Source organism: Betta splendens, chromosome 9 (genome assembly GCF_900634795.4).
Source record: "Betta splendens chromosome 9, fBetSpl5.4, whole genome shotgun sequence".
NCBI classification, from domain to species: Eukaryota; Metazoa; Chordata; class Actinopteri; order Anabantiformes; family Osphronemidae; genus Betta; species Betta splendens.
The window spans coordinates 24,037,354-24,063,459 of NC_040889.2; the positions used below are offsets into that span (position 1 = coordinate 24,037,354).

The 26,106-nt window shown below is 49.9% G+C and overlaps 3 protein-coding genes across 5 annotated transcripts in view; 2 read left to right on the forward strand and 1 right to left on the reverse strand.

Annotated features, from left to right (window-relative positions):
• Nucleotides 1–16,086: 16,086 nt before the first annotated feature.
• htr1aa (5-hydroxytryptamine (serotonin) receptor 1A a) lies at nt 16,087–18,363 on the reverse strand. Its single transcript, XM_029162793.3, has one exon. The coding sequence runs from the start codon at nt 17,786–17,788 to the stop codon at nt 16,541–16,543; it is 1,248 nt and encodes a 415-aa protein (XP_029018626.1). The 5' UTR covers nt 17,789–18,363; the 3' UTR covers nt 16,087–16,540.
• A 1,017-nt stretch (nt 18,364–19,380) lies between these two features.
• Nucleotides 19,381–23,928, forward strand: rnf180a (ring finger protein 180a). 2 transcript variants are annotated; one of them, XM_055511833.1, is made up of 5 exons: nt 19,381–19,710; nt 19,806–20,853; nt 22,612–22,843; nt 23,265–23,390; nt 23,484–23,928. In XM_055511833.1, exons 2-5 carry the CDS (start codon nt 20,104–20,106, stop codon nt 23,690–23,692), a joined length of 1,317 nt encoding a protein of 438 aa, XP_055367808.1. In that variant the 5' UTR covers nt 19,381–19,710; nt 19,806–20,103; the 3' UTR covers nt 23,693–23,928. The 2 variants fall into 2 exon arrangements, with proteins under 2 accessions (XP_055367808.1, XP_029018623.1); XM_029162790.3 differs by having other exon boundaries at nt 19,382–20,853; nt 23,487–23,928.
• A 1,451-nt stretch (nt 23,929–25,379) lies between these two features.
• The window catches only part of rgs7bpa (regulator of G protein signaling 7 binding protein a), a 5,177-nt gene continuing 4,450 nt past the window's right edge, over nt 25,380–26,106 (forward strand). The window contains exon 1 of one of the 2 annotated variants that reach the window (XM_029162794.3): nt 25,380–26,106. This exon is cut by the window's right edge and continues 176 nt beyond it. The gene's annotated coding sequence lies outside the window, so the exon portion shown is untranslated. The other variant, XM_055511834.1, reaches the window with a different exon arrangement.

The following is a 26,106-nucleotide window of genomic DNA, read 5'->3' on the forward strand; positions in this document are numbered from 1 at the left end:
TTTCTCTTCCCCCCTTTCCCTTCGCCGTCAAGTGTGAAATGAGAGCGCAACCAGTTGACTTTGAGAGCGGAGGGGATGAGAGCGAGTGGTCTGTCACAGGAGAATGATCGTAACAGGCTTGTCCACCTCCAAATCCCCCAGCCCCCTCGGTCCTCCGCGCCGCCGCCAACACACATCCCCACCAAACCACGCGGTTCAGCGGGCACAGAGAGCTGTGCAGCGGCGCTGGGGCCACGGGTTGGTTGGTTATTGATTACAGTCAAACCAACCAGCCAGCCGGGCGGGTGGAGGAGAGGCCTGTACAGTAGAGCACACATCAGACCGAGAGTCCCAGATAAAGACCGTACACACACACACACACACACACACACACACACACACACACACACACACACACACACACACACACACACACACACACACACACACACACACACTGATTCGTTATGGAATTACCCGTCCATGCATACACACATCAACTTTTCCATCAAGGCCTCTCCTCATTTTTAAATTGGTTTACCACCCCGAATATAATGATAACTATGAGAGGTAATTGGATTTTAAGCAGAAGCACTTTTCCCCACGGCCGTGTGTGAAGCAATTTCTCTTTCTAAAGCAGTAATAAATATTGATATAAAGTGCTGACAAAATAAGAAAAGATTTAAATAATGAGGCAGCAAAGTCCCAGAAAGATTCAGTGTAAACATGCCTGGTTGTGCCACCTGTTGTCTGCGGAGCTAATTAACACAGAGACAGGGAGAATCAAGGTCACGTGCTGTAACAGTAACTGTCTGCACACACACACACACACACACACACACACACGCGCACACACACACACACACACACACACACACACACGCGCGCGCACACACACACACACACACACACACACACGCACGCACACACACACACACGCACACACACACACACGCACACACACACACACACACACACACACACTGGCTCTGGCAGCGAGGACAGATAGATTCTTTAACCTTGACAGATACATAACACTTGTGTCAAAAGGCTAATTTGCTTTTAGAGGAACGAGAGGAGAAAGAAGAAAAAAGAAAAAACACGCAGAGAAAATAGCAACGATAGAGCGGCAGCCAGAAAACCTTCCCCAGATGTCATCACCCCATTAAATGACAATCATCAGTTTGTCATCAGGGGCACAGATACAGTATGTGAGGGGGGGCTGCTCCTCCCAGCCACTGTTTAGGGGCCGGCATTAAAGCATCTGGGGGCATTTGGTGGAAAAGAAGCGCCTACAGAAGTGATGATAAGTTAGACAGAGCAGGCTGCAGACCACAGACTCACAACTCGCAGCTCCATTGAGCTTATGTGAATCAAACACCTACCTGTACTTACTGTGTAACTACTCAACCCTTTATAATGTTAGAGGGCAATCACCTTCATAGGAGCCACTGAAAATGTGGGCTATTAATTAAATGGTTGGAGCACTAACAGCAGGGACTAGAGGCAGAGGAAGCTAAAGCGAGAGTTGAATGCTATAATTTCTCAGGTGAAGCTGTGTGTTTATTATTTATTATTGCGGAGGGCACGGAGCTGTTTTCATCGGATCACTGATAGACAGACGTGTGATGGACATGCTCCTACTCATCACATCACAGAGCTCCTCCGTTCCCGTCCCGGCGCCAGTCCGAGGCGGCTGACACCTCGCGACAGGTTCAGATCAGTGGGCAAAAACGTCGTCAAGGTGACCTCCAGCGCTCCCGCAATTAAAAGCAGCCGGCGTGACAAGCGTTGGCTTTGTGACAGGTGGTATTTTTGTAGTACGGCGCAGGTTCAGGCCCTCGGTAACGGAGCTAAACGCTATTAATACCATCCGACGGCAGCGCCAGGTCCACTGCAGCACTGTGATGTGTGCTCCGCGTCTGATTTGCCTCCTGCAAGAGGGACGAGCTGTGATGTGAGACATCACAACAGCCTAATATCCCATAACATCTCGATTTAAAGCGGCAAACGCCCCGTTTTTAGACCAAAGAATCTATTTCTGATTCAACATAATTTTCTTTTCTGCACAAATCTGTCAACCTCTCCATCATCTCTGGGGGCTGGTTTAAAAATACCCCGCATCTCCCCCGCCTCTTTTCCAGCTTTGCTCACGTTCCTCCACCCCCTGTACGAGCGGAGCTGTGCTAATCTAAATGAGCAGATGAGCCTCGGAATCAGACTCAACGAAAACCCGGCCGCTTCGACACACCGCGTGCTCTCGCCTGCGTCAGCGCGGAGGCTGATTGAAAACTCTCAGGCCAACGCCGCGCGTCCTCTGGCTTTTTGGGCCGTCAATTAGCAGACGCAGCCGAACTGGCTCGTTCGTCACACTGGCGACAGCCACGGCGGCCGCGTAATCAATAAACTTGTTCACATCCGGGGCCACGAGCAGTTCTGGCGAGGACGCGGGACCAAGAGAACGGGTGAGAATGAGCTGAAGCACCCTGAAAAAGAGCAGCGACTGGTGACATCTCACAAAGTAGTTAGTTTCACATCACGAGCTGTAAACGAGAGAAAGCTGCAAATGTGGAGCAGATATTAAACAGTGGGGCAACATCTCTGACTGGATGAAGTCTGGGCTTTACGGTCACACCTTTGGCCATTTCTGTTGTGTATTGTTTATACCGGACCCCATTTATACAAACAAACATTTATTTCAGGATGGATTCATGCTACAGATGATCGACTCCTGGATGAGATGAAATAGCTGAAGGAGCACATTTAGGGGCAAATGAAGAAGCACAGCGTAATGAATGAAGTCCTCAGAAAGAGGTGGTTTGTAAAAGCATAATCACAAAAGCTTTTCCATATCTATTAACGGCGGTGAAGAACAGCCATTATTCTTCCACTCATTTATTTCCTTATTTCACCCCACCGTCGCCCTGTGAATACAGAGGACGGCCGGCTGCACCGGCATGTACAGTGCTGTACGTCAGAGGCATTCACCAGGATGGAGCGCGTTTACTGAATAATAATGACGAAGGAGCGAAGTGTGGAGCGGTTAAATAGTTCGCCGCAGGATGACTCATTTTACTGACCCACAGTTTGTTTTTTCCTCATATCTACAGTATCATAAATTATGAATGGATCAGGGCATATTCAACCGCAGGAGAACAACTGCATCCACTCAGAGCGCGTGTGATGCTGTGTAAAAACCCCTGCAGGCGCTCTGAAGGACTGAGCGCCGCTCTTATCAAAGGACGCTTGAGTTTCATGCAGCTCAGACGAGGATCCACCCCCCACGTGAACCCGCTGCTCAGTGCAGCCGGACACATTTCCCACTTTGATTCGTTTTAACTTTAACTTTAACTTTAACACACACACACACACACACACACACACACACACACACACACACACACACACACACACACACACACACACACACACACACACACACACACACACACACACACACAGGTTGTCCTTAATATGCCTTTTTGCATATCTAGCATATTTGTTAATCCCGTGTGAAATGCAGTAACGAAGTCGGAGCGCAAAGAAAATCTGAAAATGTCGAATGACAGCAGATCTGCAGCGTTTTCTACAGGAAGGTGTAAAGACGGAGGCGGCTGGAGGATCAACACACACAAGGTTCAGGGGATTAAACATGATAGCGCCACTCACAGTGTAACCTGTGTAACTGCAGCCAGTGTGTAAAGCTTGTCGTTGTTTCTGACCAGTGAAGGAATCAGCTGTTAATAAATGTTATTAATTGTACAAGGTTTGACACGAAAAGCACACAGCGATGAATAAAGACAAAAAAATGCAGTGAAAATAGAGATGAAAGATATCTTGTTAACATGCTGTCAGTCAAAGGATTTACAACCCACTGTTGGTATGTTTTGAATAATTAATGAAAAAAAAATGACCCACGTCCCTTTTGGGTTTTTCATAATTTAAAGCTTAGATTCACAGAGAATATTAAGGGAAGAGACGAGAAGAACACAATGCAACAACAACACTCAAAGAAGAAGAAAACATCACACTGACGCCGTGTGCAATGAGTCATTTCATTGTGTTCTAGAAAGGTTGAATCCTCGTGAAGAACCCGCACGCTCGCTGCTGCTCTGCTGCTCCGGCTCCGGTTCATCAGGGGACACGGACCTTCGGCGCTGCCTTCAGGTCGCTCCTCTGCACGTGACACCGAGCGAGCGCCGCTGCAAAACGGGCCCGGTATCAAACGCACGGGCCCCGCGAGAACCTATGCAAATGAGCGCAGCGCCGACGCCAACTGCTTCCATTTGAAACCGTTTGAAGATAAATAACGTCATTTGCTTTTTAAAAAAAGCCTGTTTGCTGATTTAAGAGCGCCCGCGGCCGCTCGCCTTCCCGGGGATTTGAACAGGAACCCTCCTCGTCGGGTTATGAGCTAATCATATACTTTTGCAGAACACTTCCTCGCTGTCCTTTGGTGACTACTTAGCGTTTCAATGCCGGCTCACAGAAGGTGATATACATTGCAGACCTCCTCCCCGGCTTCCAAGCCTTTCCTGGTCCCATTCCAGTTCTCTGACTCACCGCCTCCACCGCCTCTGGACTCCTCCTGGTTGGGCGGCAGTAAACCTCGCCACTGTCGCCATTTATTACCATGCTATTTGTCATGAAGCAAACATTTATTGAAAATCCACAGTGTCTGCACCACCCTGGGAACTTCCCGTCTTGTACCGAGCGGCACTTTTCGGCCGCAGGAATACGAGCGCTCCCCGTTCATCGCGCTCTCACGCCCCGCGCGCACTGGACCGGCGCACAATACATCACACTCAGCGCTCACTATTTACAGCCGGGAACGCGGCGCGGCGCATCCGGCAGCGTTCAGCATCTCTGCCCGTTCGCCGCCGCACGCTTTATGACTCGTTGGATCAGATCCCGACTGATATTTTACTGATTTTACGTTTCACTTCCCAAAAGTTTTGATCAACTATCGCTTCAGGCCTAATCGCCCTGCTTCTGTCCTTGAATGTACTGCACAGACAGTCACTGGCACGTGAACCCTAACAGCTGCGCGGGCCTCGACTGGGAGGCACTTCCTGTTACTGGCCCCGATTCATTGGAAATGCCAGGGATCGGCCCGGTTCATCGACCCGCTGGCCGCCGTGCAGCACTAAAAGTGTGCGTGGGTGTGGACTCCTCTCTCCTCCAGTGTCACACAGGCGCATCTCAATGCACTGGCCACACGTGAAAAATTATTCATGTTCTAATTGTGGGGAAACTCTTCAGGGAACCGGATTGTAATTCATTTTTCGCTGAACTTTGCCGAAGCTCGACATCTCTTGGTTCTAATGAGATTGCGTCTCCACGGACTATAAATTATTTCAGCGAGTCCTTAGCTCCCATGATATAAAAATGCCAGTTTGGCTCTTAAGGGAGCGACGTCGCAATCAGTGGCCTAATGCTAAAGTGAAAATGTCAAGAACATTCAATGTTAATTTACCCGGAGGCCCTTGTGATTCACTTGAAGCTCATTAAAATGTGTATATATTGTTAAGCAACACTGTATGTGACAGCGGCGTCTGAGCGTTTCCCCTTCATCTGAGCCATAAACGCAGAAAACCAGGTCGCCAGCAGACGTCCGGCTGATTCACGCGCGGCTCGGTTTTCACAGACGACCCCGTTTGACCCCGTTTGACCCGGCCAATGAAAGGAGGGGCCCAGAGTCGGGTCTGCACAGGAAGTCAGATCAGGCGTTTCATCCAAGGACGCAGCTTCGTCTCTTCACGTCATGTGTTTCTTCTTGAGCTGCGCAGCGTCTTCACTTACGGCCTAAACACGCCGTTAATTATACATTCTCTATGGCATGTAATGCATTTTTAATCGAGACGTACAGCAGCTCCTTCTTCAGGGATTTTCCATTTACTGTAAGAAATCGTTTTCTCACGTCAGCGCCGAAGCCGATGCTGGGAAACGAACGCGTCCTGTTGTCGCTCGCGTCTCGTCCCACATTCGCAGGACACAATGAAGCAGTGGGACTTTGGCACAATTTCACTTTGCTGTATTCCACGAAATCCGGGTCATTTTAGAACAAAATAGCGTGTTTATGTAGGCGCCCGAGGGCGCGCGGAGCGAACGCTTGCCTGAAGCTGCTGGTCCCAGCTGAATAAGGCAAACCTGGACCCGTCTCCACCTGTCTGATAAATGGCTCGGGCCCAATTCCCTCGCTTTGCCTTTTTATGTTGTCGCCCGTCTTTGATGTCATCAGATAATTGCTCCTTTTAGAAGTCGGAAAGGGCCACTCAGCGCTCACGGGATGGAAAAGTATCCATGGTGACAATCTTTGTTATTCTACAATGCAAACAACAGTTTATTGTGGGCTGGAGGACGAAAATGCTTTGGAGCGAGGAGACTGCACATCTGGGAGAGAAAGAGGCAGAGTAATAGAAATACAAAGAGAGTGTGTGTGTGTGCGTGTGTGCGTGCGTGCGTGCGTGCGTGTGTGCGTGCGTGCGTGTGTGTGTGTGTGAGGCAGGTGTTTAAATGGATCATAACGGTTCGGGGAGGCAAAAGAGACGAGTGGGAAAAAAAAAATCCACAGGATTTTTTCCTTTCCTGTATTCACAAAGAGCTTTTATGTGACAAGCATTGATCGTGAGCCGGCCTGAAAGATGTCGATGCCCACCGCGGACGGAGATGGCACAAACACGGCGTACGTTCGAGCCTGAAATGAATGTGGAAGGACTGTCACGCGACCTGCTCCTTTCCCTCACGTTAACGAGTCCGCGCGGCCTCAACGGGGACCGTTCCTCCACCGCTGTCACTCGGCCGGACTCGCCGGCCCCCCGTCCTCTTTTTCAGCATTAGACTTGATGACTGGGCTAAACCCTACTATATGTCAGAGCACTTTGAATTACAGCCCTCTTCACACTCCAGTGCAACAATGAAATTGGCCATCACACATTTTGTCGTTATTACCGTTGGATATTGCCAAATGCAATTACGGCAGAAAATGCATGGCTTCCAGCTATGATTTGACTTTGGCTGCGGGCTCAACTTTATTGTGTCTCTACAAGGTGATAAGGGTCAAGCATGTTAATGTACTTGATTGATTCAGGCTGTCCACCTGTTATGTTTCTCATTTACTCAGGCTCACTGGCCTCACTGGGCTCAAACCTGAACTTCACACACAGGCGCACTCCTAAGTACGCGATGGATCGCATATTTTGGTAAACAGCCGCATCTTGTGAATCTGCTCTCCGTCTACATCCACCTTTGAATGGTCTGCTCTTGTCGTGTGTTCTGGCTGCGGAGGCTGAAGCGTTGCCAGCAGCGTGCATTTCAGTGGATCCTCAAAGATGTCTCTGGGGTCTGGGGCAGATATCACTCGCCTGTGCCGCATATTAACGACCGAGGAGAGGAGAGGGAAGGCGAGATGAGAATGTGACTCTCTGAGGACCCACTAAGGGCGAGGGAGAGAGGATTTGGGCAAAATAGAGAGCAATGAAGAGGACGCGGAGTCGCTTCATGCAACAACACCGAGCTCTCCGTCCTCGAGTGTTTTCGGAAATTCATTTCACTGCTCCTCTTCTGTTGCCTCTTTTTTTAAATTACTTTTCCAACACGGACCCTTCAAGCAGCATCTCTGTGAAATATTGTTTATAATGTACCGTATGTATGTGTCTCCTGGTGGTAATCCCTTAACCTAGTGGTGGACTCCGGAGGTAAGGGAGGTCTGAATGACTCGTGGGACTCCCGAAGCAGCTGACGGGCACTGACGAGCCAAACATGCTGCGGTCCAGGCTGTTGTGGAGGCAGAAACTTGGGGAGTTCAGGGAGGTCATGGAGGACTATCGGCCTTAAAGAGATCCTGGCATTCGCCACCTCAGGAGGGGGAAGTAGTTCTTTGCCAACACTGTTTTCACTGGAGGTGGGCAGCTGTTGACCTTGCCTGAGGATGTCATCGGACGGTGGAAGGAGTACTTTGAGGATCTCCTCAATCCCTGGGACACACCTATTGAGGAAGCAGAGGCAGGGGACTTTCCCATCACCCAGGCTGAGGTTCCCGAGTTCCTCGATGGCAACTCATAGGGGGTGGATGAGATCCGCCCTGAGTACCTCAAGGCTGAGTATCTCAGCCTTTGCCGGGAAAGTCTATGCTAGGGTACTGGAGAGGAAAAGTCTTATAGTCGAGTCTCAGGGATGTGGTTTTCGACCTGGCCGTGAAGTACTGGACCGACTCTACACCCTCATTAGGGTGCTTGTTGGTTTGCCCAACCAGTCCACGGGCCAGACTTGGAGAAGGCATTCATTCCCTTGTAGCATTCTGTGGGGGGTGCTCTGGGAGTATGGAGTCCAAGGCTTTTTGATAAGGATTCGGTCTCTGTACAACTGGTTCGCATTGGCGGCAGAAAGTCAGACCTGTTTCTGGTGCATGTTGAACTCCGGCAGGGTTGCTCTGTCACTGGTTCTGTTCATTCTTTTCATGGACAGAATTTCTAGGCACCTCCAGGGGCGATTTGACTGTATTCTGCAGATGACGTTGTCCTGTTGGCTTCTTCGGACCACGACCTCCAGCGTGGGGTCGCTCTGTGCAAAGCGGCTGGGATGAGAATCGGTTCCTCCAAGTCTGAGGTGGTTCTCCACTGGAAAAAGGTGGTTTGCACGCTTCAGGTTGGAGAAAGGCAAAGCTCTCAATTTACCGCTCATCTACGTTCCTACCCCCACGTATGGTCATGAGCTTTGGGTCATGATCGAAAGGGCGATATCACGGATACAAGCGGCCGAAGTCGAGTTTCCAGATTCAAAGAGAAGTCACAGATATGTAACTTTCCAACAAGTGAACTTTTGCATGTTTAGAACGACAGTGATCTCTTTGCTACCTCTTCTTATAATTCCTTTTCCTCTTTTTCAACTTATTTCTCCGCCTTTGTATCTTCTTTATCTTATCCTTTTGTATTAAAAATATATCGGATATCATCTGGTTCCCATTTAGTTCCCATAAGCAGTAGGACGACACAGGTCTGAACTTCCTGCCTGTGTTTAGCAACCCAGCCCATTAGCATGTCGTGCCATAAACTGCAGGACGAGGGAACCGCGTCAACAGGATTCATTAAGCTAAATAGGTGAGGTTCATTTGCCTATAATGAGTTAACGTTGTACAATTACCCCGAATTTTAGCAGGTCCCACAATCTAAGTGTGATATTATGGCAAATTAGAAATACATGATAGATTGATTGACATAATATGTATTAATGAACAATTATTTGCCTTGATAAAATGTTTCATGATTACAGTTCTGAACCAACTGTAAGTCCACATTGTGCTGTTTATAAGCACTATCCCTGGTGAATCTTCCCTGGATGCTGTGAGGCTTCAGCGGAGGTTTGTGTAATGCTATAAAGAATTCATACTCCATAGACTCCATGAACCTCTCCTGATTCTGCATAATCAAGGATCAGAGGCAGGCAAACGTCACTGACACACAGCGAGGTACATTCTGCATCCAGTCCCTTGTCCAACATCGCCTCCCTTTTCCTCAGCATCTCATCAGTATTTGGTCATTGTCATGGCTTTAATTTGACCTGTAACCTACAGGTTGTAATGTCTCAGCATAAAATTCCTTCAAAATTCAAAGAGCAAATCTTTCATTTTGATGCAAAAACGTTACCAGTGCACGTTATTTATGTGCACTGGAAAACTGAACTTAATCACATTAGATAGACTAGTTTGGACTCAGTTCATAATCCGGTACCAAATACCTGTGGCTTCTCTCTCCCCGTCCATCTCTGGTTCTACCTCACTCAACAACATTTAAAGGGTCTCTCAACGTTTGCGATGAGAGGTCATCTGACAGACTCCACTGCTCAAAAAAGCACACCGGGAGCAGAAGGTCAAGGATCCCTGCCAGCCAGACAGCAAGTGGGTGCTGCTCGTCGCTAGACGCTTTTTTTCCTGTTGATGTTAAGTGGAAAGTCTATGAGACTAGACAGTGGAGAGAAGAGAGCAGAGCTGCCGGGGAACAGCGAGAGAGGAGTAAAATGGCGAAAATTGAAAATGTGAGGGGAACGTAAAAAAAAAGAGACGCACACGAGGAGGGAGGGAGGCAGATGAGGTGCAAAGATGCGAAAACATGGAAGAAGCCGGGTTATGGGTTGTGAGGATGATTCACGCGTACACTCACCACGGCGCACGTCTCTGCCAGACACTTTGAATGCGCATTGGCTGAAATCCATCTGGAATCCTCGCCTGTTGTTTTTCCAAGAACAAGGAGCAAGACTCGCACGGAAAGCGAGGAATGCGAAGCAAACCATTCGACTTTTAAATCATTGTGTTTGACAGCAGCGCGCCGAGGCTCTGGATGCTAATGACTTAATAAGTCCTGGAATTCGCAGATAATCCTGAAAAGCGGATACGGAGGAGGACGACTGGAGGATCGACTTCCCCCGGGAGTTCGTCTGGGATTTCCTGGTACAAGGAGACGAGCTCGGGGCGACCGGGCGCTCGCTGGAAGGATTACACAACACCCGCGGGAGCCGAACGGGCCGAGTCGGGGATCAAATGTCACGTCTAATCACATCACAGCCTAATGAGCAGCACACACATCCACGCGCATTCCTCTTCCTTATGGATGCTCATGTAGCAGCGTGTGGTGCAGTGGCGGCGCCCTGCTTGAAACGGTGGTCAGAGGATCACAGGAGAAGCCCTGTGGCTGCTGTTAGCGCCGCACGCCGCTAATTGGACGCCTTTACAGGCTCACTTTGCCAATGATGAAGTGTCAGCGAGCTCTTATCCCTCAGACACGCGGAGCTGCAGCCGCACTGTCACGGAGACTAATGGACAGACGTGGCCACGGGGAATGCACGTACAAGCAACGCAACGCAGACACACAACAGGCCCAAACAGACACGCGGCCCCCTGGAGCTCACAGTCGCCCATAGTGTCTAATGGCATTCCCGTCCCTCTCTCTTCATTCATTCATTCATTCATATGGAGCCACACGGTGAAAACAACTCACTCCAGCGACATAAACACGAGGGGTAAAGTTTGCGGACCTCGAGTGAACTGGGTCATTTTGTCTTTCCTGTTGCCTTGGAGACGTCCTATTCAGAACTTTATTACGTTACATTAAGTTAAAGCTGGATCTAATTAGATTCTTTAAAGATTATAAATTGTTGCCAGGTTTATTGCTCCTCCAGCACCGGACTGAAGCACCACAGATGATTAAATATCTCTATATTATTATCCTGCTTCATCATTTATTAACATTATATTTTTATTAACAACATTATGCTTTTATAACATTAATGTGTTGAGCCTGAGGGACGTTTGTGTGCGGCTCAGAGAAGTCGTCCGCCATTGGCTGAAGGTGCGACAGAGACCCCGTTAGAACCTGACTTTTCTCGGCCCACGCTTTGCTTTGTGCACGCGTTTGTTGGTGCACAGTTATTGTGCTGGTGCCACGTGAGACAACGTGACGGAGCACAGAGACGCCGTCGCCGCAGTCCCCGAAGACGCTAAACAGCAATCACGGAGATGAAGTTACTGCAGATCGGTGCGGGAGCAGCGGCGCCGCCGTCACTGAGGGCACATACGCTAAAGCACTGGTGGATTTTATGTCACAGAGACACGGCGGAAATTAAAAAACGAGAAAAAATAAAATAAAACATTTAAATTAGAGGTTGTCCCTGAAGCAAGACGCTGGCACGTTAAGTTATTTATACTGTGAACATATTTAAAGTGACAAATGGCGATAGACGGTGAGAATGCGGCCCAGGAATTGGCAGCAGATGAGAAGACGACTGTGGGGGCTTTTTTTTTGTGAAAAGTTCATTTTAAGGGTAGAGATCTTTCTCTTGGCAACGCGTTTTCCAAGCTGACAGGCCCTGGAAATGATGTAATAGGCCGAGCCACGCTTCCCTTCCAGGATCGCTCCCCCTCCGCCGCTGCCTCGCTGGCGCCGCCTCCCGACGCCGCGAACCGGGCGCCGGAGGCGGCGAGGTCCAAATTAAAACCTCTTGTGTGAGAATTGCTGTTAAAGCCTGTCACTTGGAGAGAACGCCTCGCAACAAATGTCTGCTTTGGTTTATTCAGCCAATATCCTGCAACGGGGGGGGGGGGGGGGGGGGGGGTCAGCGCCATCACTGGGTCCAAACCGTGAGTGGTTCTATAGCCTGTGTGTGTTAGGCCCGTGACACCAGGGGTCGGCTCCACCGCCCTTGTGTGTGTGTGTGTGTGTGTGTGGGGGGGGGGGGGGGGGGGGGGGGGTCGTCTTTAACAGTTTGCAATCGACTCGATTCCTCTTCACAAACAATTACGTGCCCGTAACCGCTCTGATTAATTCTGGGCACTTATATAATATGAGTGAAGACGTTGATCCTGCCAGCGGTTGTTTTTTAATTTGTCAAAAGTGTTTTTTTTTCCCTTCTTCTTCTCTCTTTGGAGATTACGAAAGCAGCAGAGCAGCTGCTATGACAGACGCCTTGAGACACAGTTACTCAATAATGGGCCTGAACAGAGAGCGGCTCGCTTTGCCCCAGAAATCCGTCTCTTAGAATTATTGTGGAGTTCAGAGTCCAATTAGTCTGTTTTAAAACCATGCTTTAACGTGCGTGCGGCCTTTCAATCCCACAACCCCTGGCGTCTGGACTGCCTGCGTCAGCTTCGCGGCATACGGATGGAGTTTCCAAGAAACAGGTGAGAAGCTGTGGCTGAGCAATAAATCCCCGTCAAATCTTGGAGCTTGCTTTACGGCGCCCACAGGAAGTCCATTAAAAAAGACCCAACGCTTGAACACTGCCTATTATCCTAGGTTTTTTTTTGTAAAAGAGCAATTTAAACGCTGGGGTTATCTGAAAGTGCCTCCGCCGCTCTGTGATGAATAATGATTTTATCTTTCAAACTGTTAAATTCTCATGCTGGTACTTATGATATAAAATCTCTGAGTGAGGCTTTTTACCCAGTGTTGATTGCGTTTGATGATGATGACTGGGTGTTTTCTACATTCACGTCTTATGTAACGCTGGTACTTGACGTACAGCGTCAGCGGCTGTGATATTTTCCCACATTATTCTTTGTACATTTTATTATGTGGACAGTGCGACGTCCCGGCCGGGTTTATTCTGCACGGGCCTGTTCTCCATTTTTTCTTATTGCGCACATAAACAACCCGCTGCCGACCCGCCGGTGGCCCCGGGGGCGAAACCGAGGCAGAGGAGCTCACTCCACTTGAACGTTTGTGTCAGATTCAGCTTCGTCTCAGCCGCCCGTGTCGTTCGTGGGCGCTCTGGCTCAATGGCACTTATTAAAAAGCACGTTTGTCTCGTCGCAGGAGCTGCTCGGGAGGTGTTGCGCATGTGGAGCCTGGTCTGACGGCTGCTGGCTGCGCTGGAGCAAAAGGCCCGAGGTCTTTACCTGGTGGAGATGACAGCAGCTCATGGTGTGGCTCCATCGCAGTACGTTTGTGCAGTTTGTACTGAAGCACAGCATCGGACCTCGGTTTCCAAATGACGATCAGTCAAAAACACCCCGAACCTCTGCAGAGGTGAGGATTATACTTTATCAACGTCTTTTATTTATTCATATTTGTAACGGTTCTTCTATCTAATGGTTCAAATAAGGACTTGGTTCCCTAGAATGTTAGACCTTGGGTTGTTATTAAAAATGTAAGGTGCTACTGATCTTCTGAGTAGTTTAAGAAAAAAAAGTTTTATTCGTAGCAAAAGAGCTGAATCCTTATGGAACTAAATAAAAACTAATATTCTTAGACGGTGTGAGTCATTTCTTAGACGGTGTGTGTCATTTCTGGAAAACAGCATCACCAAAGCAGATTCGTGTCCTCTGAACGCAGCCTAGATTACTGGTTTATTTTGAGACATCCCTTCGGGAGCCTTCACCATGACAGGTTCCAGTGAAGTGGCCTCAGATGACAGTCCGTTTTAGGCTCATCTGAATTCTGAAATATTTACACCCATGATTATAATAAAATTATCATACGTAACAATTCTTCATTACTACTTGCTCAGATGCCGCTTTAGACCTTCAGCCCTGAGGCGATGGAGCAACGTCCGCGTTGTGGGAGCAGCTCTAATCACTTATTGTCTAGTAAATCCCACGCAAGTGACTTCACACGACTTTAATAACAAAGTACAGGCAACCTTTCTGAGGTGAGCGATGTTAATAAGTCAGCCTATGGCGCTTGTATGTTGTCACCTTAACGGAGCCAGCTAAATGAAATCCATAACGCAGGCTCGGCATACATTTTCAGGCAGCAGCTGTTATTTGATATTGATCCCAAGAATCCATAAAAAAGTGGCACGGTGGGGCGAGAAAACATAAAAGTTATGCAGGCAAATTAAATGTCAATTTAGAATTGACAGCGTCGTCCTTGGAATAACACGTATTTACTGTTACTTCGCCACATCCACAAATGATTGGCGCCGCGTGTTGGATGAGGGGCCTGGGGCCACTTCACGGGACTGGAACAATAGCTCTCCGTTTGCACTTGACTGCTCTCAAACTCGCTGCTCGTCCTCACTGCAAATGCTCCTGTAGCACCATTAACTAGAAGCCGCATGCGCTCTGCTCTGTCTCTGCTTTGGGGCTGGAGGCCGGCGGAACACATGCAATAAGCCCCGCGAATCCCCTTGTTGGTGGTAGCGTCTTACATAACGCTCCTCTGTTGCTGTTGCTGGCCCCTAGAAGCAGCTCCTGCGTCATCACTGCACCCACCTACCTATAGCACATTTAAGAACCCACACTGAGTGGGATTATTGCAGCCCAAAATTCCGAACCTTTGATATCGCAGCGCAGTTCAAAGGCTCCCTGCCGCTGCGCAAGCCCATACATCAGCAGGAACGTGTTGACGTGAATGGCCTCACGCCCTCGTGTGCGAGGCGTTCACTGTCCCCTGCTCGGCGCGGTCACGCCGCGTCGTCCACGCAGCTCCCTGAACTCACCACGAGCCCCGGGTTCGACCTAGAGGTCACAGGTATGAGACGAGCTCCTCCAAAAAGCATTCAGGCTTTATTTGTGCATCATCTCCCGCGTCAACTTTTTATGGCTCCCTCCACTTTTTTCCGTGCTGCGTGTCACATTCCCGCCTTGGGCTTGATGTGTTGCCGTGACGACGCACCAACTAGCCACCCATCTTGCGGCGCGCGCAGTCATCACTGGGGCTTCCTCCTGAAAGTTGATTTCCTCCTCCCCCCCATTAACGTCCGACAGCCTTTATCTCCACATCGGCTCTAAGTGGATTTGTTTCTGGGGTTTGTCGTACGGACGAGGCAATAACACAGCGAGGAGCTTTGCTGCAGCTCCTCGTATTATCTGTTCCACGCCTTATTATGGCTGCATGTGCTAAATTTAGTGCTGATTTTCTTTATGGTAATGATGCAACGGGCTGCAGTAATGTATAGATAGAAAAGCTTTCATGCTCACCCTTCAGCTTTTCTCCCAAGCAATCTCTCTTTCTCACTCGCCCGCACCCAGGACAATTTGGGAGTCAGAAATAGAGAGGTGGGCTGGAGGTAGGTCTGGAGTAAGAGTAAAGGGGGGGGGGTGCATCATAAATGTAATACCAGGCTCCATTTTAGAAAAAACACACACACATCTCTTCTTGCCTTTAACTTTGAGATGGATTTGATAAATGGACACAGGAGGTTTGCTCAATACCCATTTTCTGTAAAACCTCAAACACCCCATGCACAGCAAGCCTGAATGGAGAATCGTCAGGTATGTAACACAGAGAAGAACATGTTTGATGTTCTGTCTTGATTTTTTTTTTTTCGCCCATTCACACACACACACACACACACACACACACACACACACACACACACACACACACACACACACACGAGGAGTAAAGACGGGGCAATTTGGGGGTCACGAACAGATGTGATAGGAGCGGGTGTGAAGTGAGAGAGTGGAAAAAATGCAATCTCCTCCTGCTTTCTGCCACCAGATGAATTTGATAGATAGACCTGGAGAACAGCTTGGTCAGCGCGGCCCGTCTCAGCCAGCCGATGAGTTGTTTACGGCTAGAACCCAGTTAATTGACCTACATGAAGACATATGAAGGGGCAGGGCCCAGGTGAACACACATCTCTCACAACAGACTCGTACAGCATCGCTTCTTGGCTCATTCACTTTTATTTTTATTTTTTTGAATAACAAATTACTCATATCACTTAATGACAAACTTTGAATCTTATTGTTTCAATGCTGCAAAGCTCGTTGCGTGTGCGTGCGTGTGTGTGTGTGATGGAAACCCCCCGCGCGTCTCAGGACACAACGCATGGAATAAGCACGACACGTCGTTGCATGGCAATACAAAGATGGCTGCCGTCGCTTATAGGCTATATACTGTAGCTACAACACTGACTAGACATGAGCTTGTACATTAAGAGCGAGAGTTTCCGCCTTGTCTCGTTTCATCAACTGCCAATCACCCCTGATTTTTTCTTTACACGTTCCTTAGACACACCCCGGAAGGAGACGTCCCTGAATGAAGGTCTGCTTTTTTGCGGTTCCGTAGTCCTTTGACTTACTCCACTTTGACGTGAACGCGCGCGCTCGCCCGCGTGGTCACGGTCTGTGAAATTTGCATTTGATAATCTTCTTAAAAGCACTTTGGAAGTCCTTGTTGAAGTAGGCGTAGATGATGGGGTTGAGGAGGGAGTTGGAGTAGCCCAGCCAGTTAATGACGGCGCCCAGCCAGTCGGGCATGTAGCAGCTCTCGGCGCAGAAGGGCAGAACCAGCGCCACGATGAAGAAGGGCAGCCAGCAGAAGATGAACGTCCCCATGATGATGCCCAGCGTCTTCACCGTTTTGCGCTCTCTCGCCAGCGCGATCTTCCTCTTCGCGCCCGAGTTCCTCTCGTTCATGCTCTCGTAGCCCTGCGACGACGACTGCGGGGTGTTGGGCAGAGGCAGGTGCGTCTTGGAGTTGCTGGTGACTTCTATGATCTCCAGCGACTCGCCCTCCTCGCCGTGCCTCGCGGCGCCGTTTACGCACGGGGAGCCGGGCTTCGACTGGCCGTTGGTTTTCCTGTGGAAGAAGGCTGGAGACACGCTCAGGCACTTGTCCGACACTTTGGCCGTCTCGGTTTTTTTGACCGTCTTTCGGATGCGAAAGCGAGCGGCCCTGAATATTCGCCCGTACAGGACCAGCATGAGGATGAGTGGGATGTAGAACGCTCCGAATGTGGAGTAGATGGTGTAGCCCGGGTCCTGGCTGATGATGCACGCGTCGGGGTTCGCCCTGTCCTCTGCGCTTCTCCAACCTAACATAGGCGGGATAGAGATGGAGAAACCAATTAGCCAAGTCACGCTTATCAAGAGCGCAGCTCTCCTCGGCGTCCGTTTATTTACATAGTCAATGGGGTCTGTTATGGCCCAGTATCTGTCCAAGGCAATTGCGCACAGGTGTAGGATAGACGATGTACAGCACAGTACATCCAGAGAGATGAATAAATCACATATCTCCTGTCCCAGTGTCCACTTGTTTAATACCTGATAGAGGGCTGCCATTGGCAGAACCAGTACCGATACCATGAGGTCTGTCACGGCCAGAGATCCGATCAGATAGTTGGCCACGTTCTGGAGAGATCTCTCCAGGGCGATGGCTGCCACGACGCACGCATTGCCGAACACGGAGCAGAGGATAAGGGCCCCCAGGAGCAGAGAGGTGATGATCTGGTAGCTCAGCTTCAGGTCTGGCAGCGATCCAGACTCGGTGCCATTCTCACCTGCGCCCCAGTCCGTTACCACGTCCACGCCGCCGCGGTAGCCGCCTGTGGCGTTGCTGTCGTTGGTGCTTGTTAGAAAATCCATGATGCGGGCGCGCTCGGAGCGCAACTTTTCCAGGGGAGCGAGGCGGACGCAGCCGGGCGGACGAGGACGCGCTCAGCCCCTCAGAGCGCCTCTGCTGTGCGTCCTCCCGGGGTCCACGGGAGCTGCCGAGCCGTCCCCGCCAGGACGCATGACGCAGACGTGTGTGCGTTGTAGCCGCGCGCGTGTTGACAGCCGGGTGCGCTCACTGGCACTGCGAATCATCTGAGCTCGGTGACGCCGTGAATTAATTTATAGCAGAAGCTTCGGGTACGTCAGACCGCGCGGAGGTCGCCCCGGAGTTGTGCGCCTCTGCTCCTTCGCGTTCCCATTTGCTCGTCTGCAGCCAGACAAACGGGACGCACACCTCCGTTCCTCTGAGCTCCTCTTTATTCCACGCGTCGGACGCACTCAGCGGCTGAATTTTGTGCGTTTTATTTTGGCTCAGAATCTATTTTAGTGGGTGCCAGGCAGAGATAACACGAAACTATTACAAAAATAGCTCGATAGCACGCGGACTCAGCGAGGTGGGAATATTTATGGAGCCTCCATCCAAATCGTTCAACACTTCCACAACAACTTATTTGAAACAGATGGTTTTCATCGGGTAAACAAACCAAACGAGGAGGCAGGAAGGCAGCATAGGTAGAGTTTGTGACATTACAATACGGCGTTTTAATGTCGAGGTAGGAAAAGGTAGGAAATTCACGTCGCTGAGATCAAAGGGTATTTTTCAGGACGTGGGACAGCGCCACGACAATACAGAGAGGAGAGCTGCTGACATCTGCTGTCCGTCCTGGGTACTGCACCGTCTGCTCCACCGGTCCTGTGGCTTTAGACCAAAGCACAGGGGGTGAGTGGCAGCTTCTTTGCTTCTGTGCCACCTCTCCCCATCACCGCACACAGAATACGCACCAACCCTGAGCTCCGTTAACAGCGCTGGAGCGATATAATATGAAAGCTGAATGTAATAGTGATGCCTTACATCACAGAGTCAGTGTCTAAAATGTTTGATAGGTCTACAGACTGAATCTCTATGTCCTTGGTCCATCATCCCTAATTTTATTTAATTGTGTCAGTAAATCACTGCTGCATTAAAGAAACATGGCACCAGTTCCAGCAAGGCTGTAAGTTAGACTGGCTCCATTTAAAGCAATGTAGGAATTAATGTAGTGAGGCGAATAGTCATTTTTCTGCTGCCACTAACAGTCTTCCATCCATCCATTTTCTTAACCGCTTACTCCCTAGTGCGGGGTCACGGGGGTGCTGGAGCCTTTCCCAGCTGGCTACGGGCGAGAGGCAGGGTACACCCTGGACGGGTCGCCAGTCCATCGGAGGGCAACACATAGACAGACAACCATTCACTCACACACTCACACCTACGGGCAATGGAGAGAGGCCAATCAACCTAATGCACGTCTTTGGACTGTGGGAGGAAGCCGGAGAACCCGGAGAGAACCCACGCAAACACGGGGAGAACGTGCAAACTCCACACAGAAAGGCACGAGGTCCGCCTCCGGGAATCGAACCCAGAACCTTCTTGCTGTGAGGCGACGGTGCTACCCACCGCACCACCGTGCCACCCACTAACAGTCTTATTAAGCCTAATTAAACACTTAGGGCTGAACAAATCTGAGTTAGAGCTGGCCTGTCCTGCTGCTTCCGCTCTGTAGAATTCATCTAAGGCCTCTGCGGCTTAGCGCGGGGCCGTGGGCCGGCTGGTTATTTACGAGGTGGGACCTGATGCGTGAAGGCCCTCGCTGGAGCACCTCCGGGGTCGGTGAGCAACGAGTCAATACTGCTCACGGCTTTTTTACTCCACAGCAAGCCGGCGCTCCTTTAGCCCGTCTTTAGAAACAACATGATATGATGAGCCATTAACATTACATCCGTGTCCGCGCATAGACGTGAACTGAAGCCTGCAGGTGAGAAAAAAGCTGACGCCACCGTAGTCGACGTGAGAAAAAATCAGTGGCTCTAGCTTTTTCACCTTATTTTTGTGTGTGTGGCGGTGGCACAGCGCCGTGTTTTCTATAGGTCACCACGGACAATGGTGAGGCCGCGAGTAGTGCACCTATTGTTTGGGGGCTCACCACAGGGACTGTCAACAGTGTGGAATGTCCCAGCGGGCTTATAGGAACGGGACAGTTCAGGCCAGAGAGCTCAGGCGCTCACCTCCTCTGCTCTGGAACAGTCGCTTCAGCTCTTCTATCCAGAGGTGGGATGTAGGAACAAGACGGGGGGAAAGCATGAGAAGGAAACGTCCGCGCTAGCAGGCAGAAGCTGCATCGTCTGGGGGAGATCGGGAAGCCGCCGGCATGAGCTCCCGCGCCGGGGCCTCCGGCGAGAGTCGCCCGAGCAGAGCTGGAAACTGTGGACCCGAGGACGCCGGTGGGGGGAGTGGCGCTCACGCCCCTTGCTTCAAGGCGGTGAGCCCTGGTGTGGGAGGTGTGGGAGGCACAAATCCGGAGGGGAGGCCGAGCAGCGTGGGGAAACCCGCCTGGCCTGAGAGGACGCCACACAGGAAGACCTGCGGCAGAGAGACACGCGAGGACGCGGCACAAGGCAGACAGGAGGAACAAAGGGCTGGAAGTGTGTCTGGGGTCCAGCCAAGGGGGTTGGAAGCCGGGGAAGGATCGAGCGGCATGTCTGGAAGTCACTTAGGTCCCAGGCCGTCCCAAAGAGCTTCACCCAGGACGGCTGACCACCACCGCAGCTCCCGCAGTTCACCAAGGGACCCGGATCTGTTCTGGGCGAATGTGAGAAGAGAGGCGGCAGCTGGGCAATCGTCACAGACACGCATCACGACTGTCACGAGCTCAGGGCTGGGAGATGAAGAGGAGGAGGAGGAGGAGGAGGAAGACCAGGGCGCGGGGGAGGAGGAAGAGGAAGGAGGCAGGGGCCTCCTGGAGGTGATGGGTCGAGGCGTGACCCTGGCACTGGTGCCTCCTGCTAGTCCCTTTGGAGAGAGAAGGACCAGTAAAAGAGAGAGGAACAGGACGCGGTGCCTCAGGAGGAGGCAGAGAAGGAGGGAGAGGTGGAGACAAAGCCAGCAGGAGAGCAGACAGGTAAATAATGAGAGCCTCCAATATGACAGGACTAGTCTGAGTCATGTAGAGTTTCAATATTTTAGCAATGTTTGAACTTTTAATGAATCATCAAAAGTTTCTGAAGCAACACTGTGATTTATAATCAGCACTTTAATTATGTAAAAGGTCCACAGAAATGCGTTTAATATGAAATTCTCATGCAAACAGTTAAGCTGCATGTGTCGGGTACAAAACACAAACCTGGGCTGCATTGTCTCCTTCCCTGTATTTATTTATGGCCCTTTCTCTGACGGTGTGTGGGAACACGTTTGTGCGAGTGTTGGTTTAATCTAGACTCTGACTCTCGCCGGCCCTACCAGCACCCGGCTCATCTGAATAGCCATTGTCTGCGTGGCTGAAAGTGGGGTTACATTTGAATTAGCTGCGTGATGAGGCTTGGGCGGAGAGCCCTTCAAAAAGCTCGCGCACAAAGGAGCTGATTCCCGCTTTGATTGGCTGCGGCGGATCTGCAGTCATGTCGGGGGCTTCAGACGTTTCTGACTGCTGCGCGATAGAATTAGTTGCCTAGAAAAGGAGAAACGTCCGTTTCCTAAGTCTGCGATCTGCTGATTGTCGCATTGTTTGTTGGAGTCGGTGTGTAAACACTCTTCACGATCTCCTTGTTTTTCCCTTATAAAAAGTATTGTAATGTGTAGGACAGAACTAGCGTCGCTGGACACTAGGCTAGCTAATGCTAAGCTAATGGCCTCTTAGCCTCTGCTCCATGCTTACCATACTGTACATACTGGAGATTGGAATTGATCTTCCATTTAACTTCCAGAGAGGAAATGCAAAACCATATTTATATAATGAGCTATTCCTCTGGGGCTGTATGGATTCTGTGAGCTAGCCGGGTCATTTATCACCATCAGGCCCAACCCAGGGTCTTCCCTCAGCTCAGTCCACACAGTGAGACTCGCCGTCTGTTGGAGACACCACGGCCCCGATGCCGTTAAACACTGAGCAACATGCTGTTATGCTGTTCTTAGTCAACGTAAGCGACTGTTTCCGCCCGGTTGTCATGTGGAATAGGTATCGTCCTGTTTATTTGTGTACCAGCATTTAGACGCTGCCAGGGGACGGGCTCAGTCCCCGCCACCGCTGGTGAGCTGTGCTCTCGGTGTTAATGACACACCTTGGGAGGCCAAACCGTGGCCACAGGGAGGTCCTCCAGGTTCCCCCCGCACCAGAGGGTGGTAATTACTGCTGGAGCACCCCTGGGCTTTTCCAGAGCTGGAACGTCAGACACCATTCCCACAGGTCTGAAGATGAGGCACGGGGGGGGGGGCGTGGATGTATGAAATAAAAGCATAAATAAGAAAAGTCCATCTGCATACAGATGTGTGCTTGTTTCATAGAACAATGCTAATAACACCAGTGAGGTAAAGGTCAAACGACTTTATGCTAATCTTAGATACATAAATGCTTTGGTGACTGAACTCACACCTGACACCCTCGTGTACTCACACGTATTATTAGTGTGGTGTCAAAAGCATTTACGCTTTTCAAATTGGGTATAAGAAGGGGAAAGTAATTCAAAGTGAGACTCGAAAGGGTCACAACAGTACATTTATACATGCTGTACGTTATTCTGCACGGTGAGAGGCTGAATCCATGCAGACACGACCCTGCAGAGCTGGGCTTGGCAGACTGTTCATGGCCCTTGTTCCATTCCAACCTGCTCCAAGCGTGAAGTCAACTGTGTTCTCGTCTCCTCTCATGCCTGTCCTCGAGCAGAGCTCCACGGGGAACCCGTCCAGCAGCGGCAGCGAGGACGACGAGGACCCGAGGGACCGTGACGGCTACGTCTGCGCAGTGTGTCTGGACGTGTACTTCAGCCCCTACATGTGTCACCCCTGCAGCCACGTCTTCTGCGAGCCGTGTCTGAGGACGCTGGCCAAGAACTGCCCCACCAACACCCCCTGCCCCCTCTGCAGGACGGTCATCACGCACGTCTTCTTCCAGAAAGGTTGGACAGCGAGCGGCTCGTTGGACGCATGGCCTCTGTTAGCCTAGGTTGGATTAAGTGAGAGCAGTAACAGTGATGAATACACAGAACGTATTATATTCAGCATGTGTATTGGGTGCTACACAGCGTATTGAGAGGACCCAGCTGCAGACGTCCCACAGGGAGTGGACGAAACCCTTTGTTCAGCCCCGACCAGATGAGTCACCTAAAAGGCAAAGCCCAACGAAAACCACATCAATTGGATGCAAATGACAAGTCGGGTTTCACTGTTTTATCACACTATGGTACAAACATTGTGGGATTAAGAGCTGAGATCTACCACACAAGCTTGGATGAACTCTGTTTTCCTGTATCTGCCTGCTTTTTGTGCTGTTGTGCTTGGGGTGATTTGGCCGCTGACAGGTTCTTCTCTCGCTTACAGAGCTGAGCCAAACGGCCAGGACCTTCTTCCCAAAGGAATACCTCACTCGGAAGCAGAACTTTCAGAAAGCCAGTTGTGCGAAGTGGCCTCTGCCGAGCTGCAGGAAGCTCTTCCGTATCTTTGGAGGCAGGTTTTTCTCTCTCTCTCCCTCTCTCTTGCAGGAGCCGACGCTCAAACAATGAAATCAGCCGTTACTCTCCCTGTGACCTTTTGATGAAGCAGGCTTCCAGAGGCCGTCCAGTCCCGTGGCTCGACGCCAGATCCCCCGCGGAGGACGCTACCGCGTGGACGCGCTGGACTTCGAGGATCGATCCCAAGGCTGGCGCTTCGACCTGGACATGATCGTTATCTACATCTACTCCGTGAACTGGGTCATAGGCTTCTTCTTATTCTGTTTCCTTTGCTACCTCTTCTTCCCTTCATTTTAACAACAGGGAAGAAGATTAACTGAATTGAAGATTTGCTCTTTCGTGAGTTTTTATACCATTAGAACATCTATTTGCCACTTGTGGTTTTTCAGCCTAGAGAAGTTGTGTAACATGCTTGTTTTTACGTAGGATGAATAGGATTAACTTATAGGACACGAGTTTACACAGAGTGCAAGCATGTGAATAAAAACACATGATAGACATGCAACGATGCAACAATAGTTAGGATGATACCGCACCTTCGAGTTCAACAGTTGAATCAGCGTAAAGCCTTTGAATTATTGCACGTCATTTTCAGCTAAATATACATTATTTAAAAACAACTAATGCGTTCAAGTGATTTGAAAGTCCTTTTTCATCATATTCATGCACGTGTTAAATGATGCATAGTTTTGATACATTATATACTTTATTTGCTTATGTTAATGGGAAGTTGACAATTTATACATTATTTCTGTACATTTGAGAAATATTGGAAAATATTAGTAACAAGTGGTTGTAAGATATTTTTTGTTCTTTTAAGTATAAAATCATTTGTAAAATAAAATAAAATAATAAACAGTTACTTTTGTATTTGTGTGTTCGGTGTGTTGTTGTTGTCGAAGTACTATATGTGGTTAAAAAAAACCCTCAAAATATAGTATGTTACCAAAAAAAGTGTACAGTATGTGGTGAAAAGCGTGCCATAGTATAGTATGACATTAAAAAGTTTCACGACATTTTGCAATAAAACTGCTTCAGATTTCATGTGTTGGCGACACAGATCACTCTAAAAACATTTACACCAGGTGGGATTTGAACCCCTAACTCCAAATGCAAAACTCAACTCTCTCTCTCTCTAACCATTGAGCGCCAGAACCAGTAGATACTGGAAAAAGTGTCACAGTATTGTATGAAATCTCCTTCAGATTTAATGAGGTGGTTTAGAGTTTACTCTAAAACAATATGCACTAGGTGGGATTTGAACCCTCAGCTTCATAAAAGCAGCATAGTATTGCGCATTCAGGCTTATTCAAGCATGGAGTGAGGGACAGAGCAATGTTTCCCCTAAGACGTCAATCACAGTCAAGCACCTGCTTCCTGCACACAATAAATCATTTACATCTAAATAGACAGACGTTTATATATGGAAATTCATATTTCCACTTTCTGTGCCCATTTCGTTCTAGACGTGTGTCTGCATGTGTGAAGGTAGATGGATTTGAAAAGAGCTTTTAGACGCTCTCATCGCATCTCATCGCACCCCGACATGGACTCTTAATTTGTTGAGGGGAAGCGCTTGCTTCCTGGCTGTGAAGGGCAGGTAGTTGACGATGAGATCTGCTGGTCGATTTCAGATTTGTGACAGCATCTTCTACATCTAATACGTTTGTGTTTGTGTATTTGTGTGGCGTCCTGAGATGGAGAATATAACATTTTTTGAAGCCATCCAGACTTTCCACTGACTCTTGAACCCAGAAATTAAACAGAACAGAACCCCAACTTTTTTTTAATTATTTGCTTCGAGGCTTTGGCCAACTTTCATACTGCAGTAGACAATTATTGACGTGCAATAGAGCAGTGCTTCCCTCAAAGCTTCGGTTTAATGGAACATTCATGTACTTTCATTGTGGGTCGACTCGCGCGTGTTCGCACATTTTGGAGCCCGTGCAGACTAATACGCAGCGGGGGGGGGCTGCGTTGATGGGCCCTATTAGTATTCCCGTCCTTTGGGTGCGCAGTGTTTCCAGCCACAGAGCCACGTCAGGCCTGTAGCAACCGCTCGTTTTCTACTGCCTCTCCAAGGTTAGACATAGGCCCGCCCGACTGGCAGGAAACGCTGGGAGACGCGCGCGCCGGGAGCCCGACGGCGACGACGGAGCGAGGAATCAAGTTCCTTTTTGTTTTATTGGACGCCCGGGGGCATAGAGTGTCGGCTGTGAACCGCTACGCTTCATCCACGCGGAGGCTGTGCGGCCGAGGAGGAGATCGTTATCGCCCGCGCTCGTCGGTGCTTCATGGAAACGCGCAACTACAAGAAATGGTTGCATTTGCAGGATACCCGTGAGCGCGAGCGTTCCCACCCGACACCGCTGCGTCAGAGGCGACATCTCCGCTAGCCGCGCGCCGCGTTGGGCGTGAAGTCTCCGCCGCGCGCCGCTGGAGTGAAGGTGACTCGCGGTCCCGTCGCAGTCGAGGCAATGCGGAGAGGAGTCGCGGGCGCTCATCCGGCACTTTCCCTGCGCCTCGAGGCTCGTCTGGGAAATCGCTCGCTGCCTCTGCCGCGTTAGGGACGCGAGGTGAACGGGAAACACGTCGAGCGGAAGGAGGTGCGTTGAGCGTGAACGGAGGGAACAGTTGTAGGGCGGTGAGACGGGAGGAGAAAGTGGCGGAGTTTGGGAGGTGGACGTAGGATAAACCTCTTCTGTCCTCGG

Excerpts from the sequence above, each read along its gene's own strand:
- htr1aa (XM_029162793.3), bottom strand. The coding sequence starts at position 17,788 with ATGGATTTTCTAACAAGCACCAACGACAGCAACGCCACAGGCGGCTAC.
- rnf180a (XM_055511833.1), top strand. The coding sequence starts at position 20,104 with ATGAGCTCCCGCGCCGGGGCCTCCGGCGAGAGTCGCCCGAGCAGAGCT. Across the intron at positions 22,844-23,264 it reads GCACGTCTTCTTCCAGAAAG|AGCTGAGCCAAACGGCCAGG; the intron begins GTTGGACAGCGA and ends TCTCGCTTACAG. Across the intron at positions 23,391-23,483 it reads GCTCTTCCGTATCTTTGGAG|CAGGCTTCCAGAGGCCGTCC; the intron begins GCAGGTTTTTCT and ends CTTTTGATGAAG.